General features: G+C 45.2%; 1 protein-coding gene across 1 annotated transcript; it reads right to left on the reverse strand.

Annotated features, from left to right (window-relative positions):
* Positions 1–919: 919 nt before the first annotated feature.
* LOC124662855 (CBS domain-containing protein CBSX6-like) lies at positions 920–4849 on the reverse strand. Its single transcript, XM_047200640.1, has 2 exons — positions 4424–4849; positions 920–1849 (listed from the first exon to the last, which is right to left on the reverse strand). The coding sequence occupies exons 1-2, from the start codon at positions 4738–4740 to the stop codon at positions 982–984; spliced, it is 1185 nt and encodes a 394-aa protein (XP_047056596.1). The 5' UTR covers positions 4741–4849; the 3' UTR covers positions 920–981.
* Positions 4850–7047: the final 2198 nt, after the last annotated feature.

Consider the following 7047-nt stretch of genomic DNA (forward strand, 5'->3'; position numbering starts at 1 on the left):
CACAAATAGGTAAATGAGAAGACAAATGTGCAGCCCGCAATAACAGCGGCCCAAAACAATGAGGCATGTCGGCTGCGCCAAAAAAAGGTCTAGCACAAGGAAGCCAGCTGCCAGTAAGAGCCCACGCTGGCCTTTATAATACCTCTAGACACTGACTACATTCTGATGTGTTCTAAAAGAAACATTCTCTTCCTAGGAACTGCAGAGCAATGGCGATGCTGAAAGGACTAGAATTTCTGGAAAGAATTGGGTTGCTTATCGGTCTGCATTAAATTAGACTCGCTTGAACCCATACAAGCCTGCACCAGAGTCATCGAGATCTAGAGTCCGTATACAGCGATTCTTGCTGAATGTTTTTAGGAAGTTAGTCTAATTAAGGAGGTCTCTTTTCAGCATTTCCCAAGGATATAAATTCAGTGGCGCATAGTTTAACTTAGTTTGCTTATAATTTTGCAAAAAGTTTTACTTTGTGATGGTGATCCTCCGGACATTATTATCCTTCCCTCAACACACACACAGCAAAAAAAAAAAAGATGTCATTTATTTTTCTGCCTACACAAGGTGAAGACTGTGGGCAAATCAAAATTGTCCGTCGATCAAATAATCATGGCAACGTTTGGGCTAATTTGGAGAGCACAAGATATGCAGCTGCAAATGTTGCTCTGAAGTCCATCCACTGCAAGAGCAAGGAAAATGGAAAACAGTAGGTCAGTCAGGTGTACTGTAAGGCAGGAGCATGCAAGATGTGTTTGACCAATGGACTCCCAGGCACAGGCCTGAGTCTGCCTTATTATAGAACCATCAACAAAGAATGCACATCCAACAATACACACAGTTCACTTCAGCCTCACGCATACCGAAACTTCTCAACTCTGAAAACCACCAAACTACCCAAATATTCACGGTTACAAACTTACAATACGCCCCTGGCTACAGATGACCCACCCGACGAGTCGCTGTGGAATCAGCGGGATCAAATGGTCAATCACTCCTGGTGACAGCGCCGAAGATGTCGGTGTACCCCACCACGCCAACGAGGACGCCATCCTCCTCGGCCTCCGCGTCAGTCACCCAAACGTGTGTCGCCCGGTGGGACAGCATCTGTGCCATGACCGCTGCAAGCGAGCTCGTGCTCCTGCATGTCAGCGGAGCGCTGCGCCCCCGGTACATGCTCCTCATCTGGTTCGCGTGGCTGTTCAGGAACCCGATGCTCCTGCTGCTGAACTTCTTCAGCAGCCTGGGAGAGCGCACGGGCTCGGTCTCATCCACCACCGACGAGCTGATGGAAGGCTCCAGGAAGGCGGAGATAGGCGTCGACCCGTTCTCGTCTGCGCCGATGACGAACTGTCCTGCCGACAGGTTCGCCAGCGCCCACGCAGCAGCGACATAGTCGCACTTCCACAGCTTGTAGGCAGAGATGTCTCCTATGATCTTGCGGACTCCATCTGGAGTCGTCTCGACTACAGCAACACCGCATGGGTCTCGAGGGATCTTCTGGATTGCTTCCATGGCCGGTGCGGATGCTTCGACGTGACAGTAGTGTGAGTTGATGGCTCCAAGGGAACAGATTGGAGATAGTGGGATGGGAGCAAGAGCACCGAGGCATCCGATTAGGAACCGAAGAATATCTTCCCTTGACAGACAGCAAAACCTGTTCACGGAACTGATAAACGGGGACAGCTGCCTATTGCTGCTGCTAGCTGCGCTTGGGGATCCTGATTCCGAGTTCTTTAGCCATTTCCCATTATAAAGCATTGAAAACCGCTTGGTTAGGCCTCTCCAGGAGCCATTCTTGCGAACAAGGAAGCGCTTCACTCCATTCCTCATCAGCTCCAGAGCATCGATCAACCTTGCAAGACAATAAAAAAAAAGACTGAATAACAAAATACATATTTCAGACCGCACATCTGACAGAGATGAACTTCCTTGAAAGGAAAAGGATTACAGGAAGCAGAGCAGTATGACAAGTACACACTAAGTGCCAATCACCATCCAGCTCAGACTTTTATCTCCTATTGAACTATTCTGTTAACTCTAAGAATGTGATGGTGGCTCACTACTTGGTGCTTTCAAATCATTTGGTGATATGATTGGACCGCTATGCATTTGTCATGTATGGCTCATTTTATTTAAACTATTGACTTGACTCATGAAACCCCTTAGCAGCCTGTACAGCTTCCACATGGATTGTCACCTTCCTGATTGTGACATTACATTTTCAAATAAAATCATGTTCCCACAGGAAAAGGGAACAGAGGCTACAACTGGCTTGTGTAAGTTCTCAAAGGAAAAGGGAACAGAGGCTACAGTTGATGTTGATCACTACATCAATTTGCAACACGAAACTGCTGTTCTGTGTTTCTTGAAGATCTGCGCAACTCAGCACCAGGGCATTGTGGGTAAAAGTTAACAAGTGCTTGGTGCTGGTGTTTCTGTTGAGCTACTATTACTAAAATATATTCAGTTACAGTCGTAGAAAACTACGAACATGTGTTTCCTCTAACAGCGAAAATAACTGAACACCCAAATAAAATATACTACAGCGAAAATAAATGAACCAAATAGTATCAAGTTAACCACAAAGAAGTCAGAAAACAAGACATCTAAATCAACGAACATAAGTGGATTTCAATACTTCAACCATTTTTCAAATAACACATATGAGGGGGACAAACTGATGATAGTCTGCACATTTGAATGAGTGTAAGAAATTTATTTGTAACAAGTTTGAGCCGTCACCAGTTTTGGTTTGGAGATTTTGGTGTCACAGAATCCAAGTTACGTAGATGATTTTGGTTAGCGATGGAATAATCAGATATGTGTAAGTCATTTCGGTAGTTAAAAAGGGATTTGGGCAAGAAAGGGTCCAGATATCTTGTATTTGGCAACTAATGTACACAATAGTCTTCCATACAAAAAGATGTAAACATCAATATGTCGAATCTTGGAAATGGAATAGAAGTCATTCATGCAAGGCTATTTGCCAAAATGGGATGAAAATATACATCCCTTCTTTGATGAAAGAGAACTATTATCAAGACTTCTACAAGTTTGCTGAAGTGCAGACATTCATTCATACAGAAACATTTAAGTCACTATAGAAGGTAATGTAAATGCATCCTTAATTGGAAAATGGCACAAAATAGTACACGTATTGGGAAAAATCAAGAAATAACAACAAATGCTGATGTGCCAAAATCTAGAGTAGCAAATATATGCTATTGGTAATGATTATATGGATTAGAGTTTTTTATTTTTATTTTTCGAAAATAGGTTGCAACGAGTTAAATACTTATATGGCAATCTTATTTGTTGTTGTGAGCAAATGATGCTTAAAGGGGCAACTAAGATGGTAACGTGCCACAGAAAGCATGACCAACTGTGGCAATTTTTTGAATACAGGAGAAAAATGCTGCGCATACAGGGAGAGAGTATCTTAAGTTTGAGCAGCAGATCTGTGCCTAAGGCTGGCTACACATGCTCCCGCAAACAATGTCTAGATTACTACATTTTTTCCATATGGAAGTTCCACCCAACTCTTTTCATGAACAGGAATGAAATTCAGAGACTATAACATGCAAAGACATTTCTTCCCAGCCCATAAGCAGCAATCCTAAGCTCAGACAAACCAAGTCTCAAGTGAAAGACAAGCTTCTTCAAGTCTCTGTTTAAAACACACTTAATTGACCCATTCCACTATCACTATGAGATGCCACCAACCATGACAGACAGACCACCGATTATCATGCAGAACCTGCTATTCTTTCGACTGGAAGAGCATTGGTAAGAAGGGACTGTGCTTATACAGTAACTGCACACTTGCTCAAAATAATACAGTAACTGCACACATGCTATCTCAGCTTCAGTGGCAGTATGCAATTAGCATCTGGCTTTCGAGAAAAGCAGCACAATAGAATAGAATAATTTGACCCATGTGATCTCTTACAGCTACAGGTTCAGACGGATGCAGAAAGAACTTCACATCCACGTAGTTCTACTAAGGTCAAACTGGTCCAAACATGCCTAATAAGACAGATATCACCAACGACATCATCAGATTAAAAAAAGGCGTGTGGCTTTGCTGTATCAAAAAACGAAAACAGGGATAGATCCGTGCTGAGCACGAACCAACAACCGCTGTTCACAAACTGAATTTACCGATACCCACGACATGAAACCGTTAAAAAGGGATGCCTAGGGAGAAAGAAAAAAGTAGGAGTGGCACGCTGTTTAGCAGCTAAAACGGGGAAGATCCCGCCACACTCGCAGATCAATCAAAAACATCTGTGAACTCACCAATTTCAAGATTATTTGGACAGTAGAAGGACACGGTCAGAGATTGGGCAGACTTTCTGACGCAGAGGGACAATCGAGAGCAGCGAGGAGACAGTAGAAGCAAGGGCGCAGAGGGAGAGGAGCTCACCTGGTGCCGGGATCGACCTCCCTGAGCAGGTCCGGGTTGGGCTGCACGACCTCGCCGACCTTGGCTTGCATGGCGTGGTCGCCGGCGGTGGCGACGAAGGCGGCGATGTCGACCGCGGAGATCATCCCGACGAACCGGGCCCCGGAGGGCGGCTCCTCGGGCGCGGCCCGCGCGCGCCAGACGGGGACGGCGCCCTCGGGGCTGGCAGCGATGGCCCGCGCGGCGTCGTGGAGCGTGTCGGCGTCGCTGAGCTCGACGATCTGGGGCTTCCCGACGGTGAGGTCGCCGACGACGTGGTGGAAGAATATGGCGGCCATGGCCGAGAGGGCGCGGGGTTATAAGAGCGAGTGGAGGAGGAGCAGGTGGAGGAAGAGCCCGGAGGGGCCGAGGCGGAGGGCGGCCCCGGGCGCGAGGACTGCGGCGGAGGAGGTGGTGGAGGGGTCACCGGCGGCGTGGGTGCGGGGGTCGCCGGCCATGGCGAAGGGAGGGAAAGCCCATTAAAAGCAGGAGCAGGTCGATGGTGGGAGGCAGGCAGGGGAGACCAGCGATGCGCGAGAGAGCTTGGGATTTGGCGACGACGGTGGACTGGGTTGAAAGGATGTGGCGGCGACTGGTCGGAGACTTGGGGTTAAAATCAGCTTCGAGCTTTGAGATTCGGGGCCGGCTATTAATTAAATGAAAGCAATATTAGGGCTCCTTTTTATTCTAAGGATTTGGGTAGAAATTATGTAGGATTTAGATATTATGAAAAGAATTATACATGAGCTGTTGATTCTTAGAAACATATTTTATTGAAAAATATATCTATAGGTAGCTTGTAGTGCAGATCGTGTAGAAAAAAATATTAGCTCAAACCTCATGAATTTTTCATTGCTAAAATTAATCAAACTTCATCTTTTAATAGGATTTAAGTAGGCATAACATCTCAATCTTATTTCTTTTCTATTCATATTTTTTTTATCCTATGAATCAAAGGAGCCTTAGTCTTTCCTACATCAGAATAGCAAGTATCATCTCTTGGTCTGAAATTAGTTAATGGTGATTTTGGAAGATTAAATTTCTACACATAGGTATGATCCTTTAGACCTTACTTCACCATCTTGATGTTGGAAATCCTCTCTTGTCAGTTGTCATGAGGATGACGATTCTTGTAATATTTGTCTCGGATGCTACATGTACGACAATGGTGGTTTGTACCATCGGCTCCCCAACAGCATCGACAGCACAATTTGGTTGCTCTTTTCTAGAGCACTACGGTTGGTACTCTCATGGATGTTGGTTTATTACTTCAATATCTTCTTCGAGCGTGTACTTAGTGGAGGAGCGGCTGTGAAAGGGTGATTCTCCCTTTTCCCGCAAGGTAGGGTGGTTTTCTGGTCCTCTGTGTGTACTTGTGGATTCATTCAAAATCTCTGAAACAAAATTTGATTAGTAAAAGAAGATAAATAATTTTCTAAGAGCCGATCCCCAAAGGGATTAAGCAGCGGTGTAGCAACCCAGATAAAAAGGGATCCATAAACAAAATTATTGGAGGTGGTATCACATGTCTGTTGTTTCTATTTTATTACTGCGGCTGCTTTCATAGGAATACAACACATTGTATTTTCGAAGAAGAAAAGGTTTGATGTCTTACTTCGTCTCTTTTACATTTTATTTTGTAATCATTGAAGCTAGCTAGCTCTTGTATCGCGATCATGCATTGTCCGCTGCTATAACATATGGATGGTTCTCCTTTGGAGACTTACCAATGCCTCTCTTCTGGCTTATGAGGCTCGCGCGCATATCAAGATCGATCTTCAGTTCAACCAATGAAATGGGAGTTGTATATCATAAAAGTATTACATTGGAAACTTTTTATTATTATGAATTCAATGTTATTTCTTGTAATGTCTTGCTAACGTCTTGTTGGTCAATTTGACAATCTAAAATACACTCGGACCTAATAATAAATTAGAGGGAGTGAAGATTATGCTTGGGTGGCGTTTTCCCAGATTAGATTAGGTGCCATTTAGAAGAAGAACGTCCTTTAAAACACAGCAAAGTTTGTAGACCCCTAATTCGGCAAACAAACAGGTGCATGGTGGGTTTGCGGATATCGACAAACCGTGATCATGAGTTGATAAGGGAATTTTTTTTTGAAGCTTTCACCGGGGGGGAGAGGATCCCCACCTGAATATATTGCATCAAGAATTGTTTTGTTGGTTACATAGGGAGAGGTAGTCACGCCACAGGTCGGCGTGTACCCTCATTTCCGCTTTTTTGAAGCGGTGAGACCATAGAGTGAAGTCGGCGATGATGTTGCTAAGTGTCGTCGCCGGTGTTTGGTCGATTGCTCTGAAGACCTTAGCGTTTCTGGCATCCCAAATCTTCCAAAGAATGGTGAGGGCGACGGAGTTCCAGATCGAGGAGGGGAGGTTGTGAGGTAGTGGCGAAGACCATATGTCGGAGAAGGAGGCGACGGATGGAGTGATCTCCATGCGATTCCATATCGCTGCCATGGCGGGGCAGTGGAAGAAGAGGTGCGAGCGGTCTTCAACCGGAGCTTGACAACGCGGGCATTCTTGGGACGTGATGATGTGCTTGTGCATCAAGTTGGCCCTTGTGTTGATCCTATCGCGGTGTAG

This window comes from Lolium rigidum, chromosome 6, assembly GCF_022539505.1.
Source record: "Lolium rigidum isolate FL_2022 chromosome 6, APGP_CSIRO_Lrig_0.1, whole genome shotgun sequence".
Classification (NCBI taxonomy): domain Eukaryota; kingdom Viridiplantae; phylum Streptophyta; class Magnoliopsida; order Poales; family Poaceae; genus Lolium; species Lolium rigidum.

Excerpts from the sequence above, each read along its gene's own strand:
- LOC124662855 (XM_047200640.1), bottom strand. The coding sequence starts at position 4,740 with ATGGCCGCCATATTCTTCCACCACGTCGTCGGCGACCTCACCGTCGGG. Across the intron at positions 1,850-4,423 it reads GAGGTCGATCCCGGCACCAG|GTTGATCGATGCTCTGGAGC; the intron begins GTGAGCTCCTCT and ends TTGTCTTGCAAG.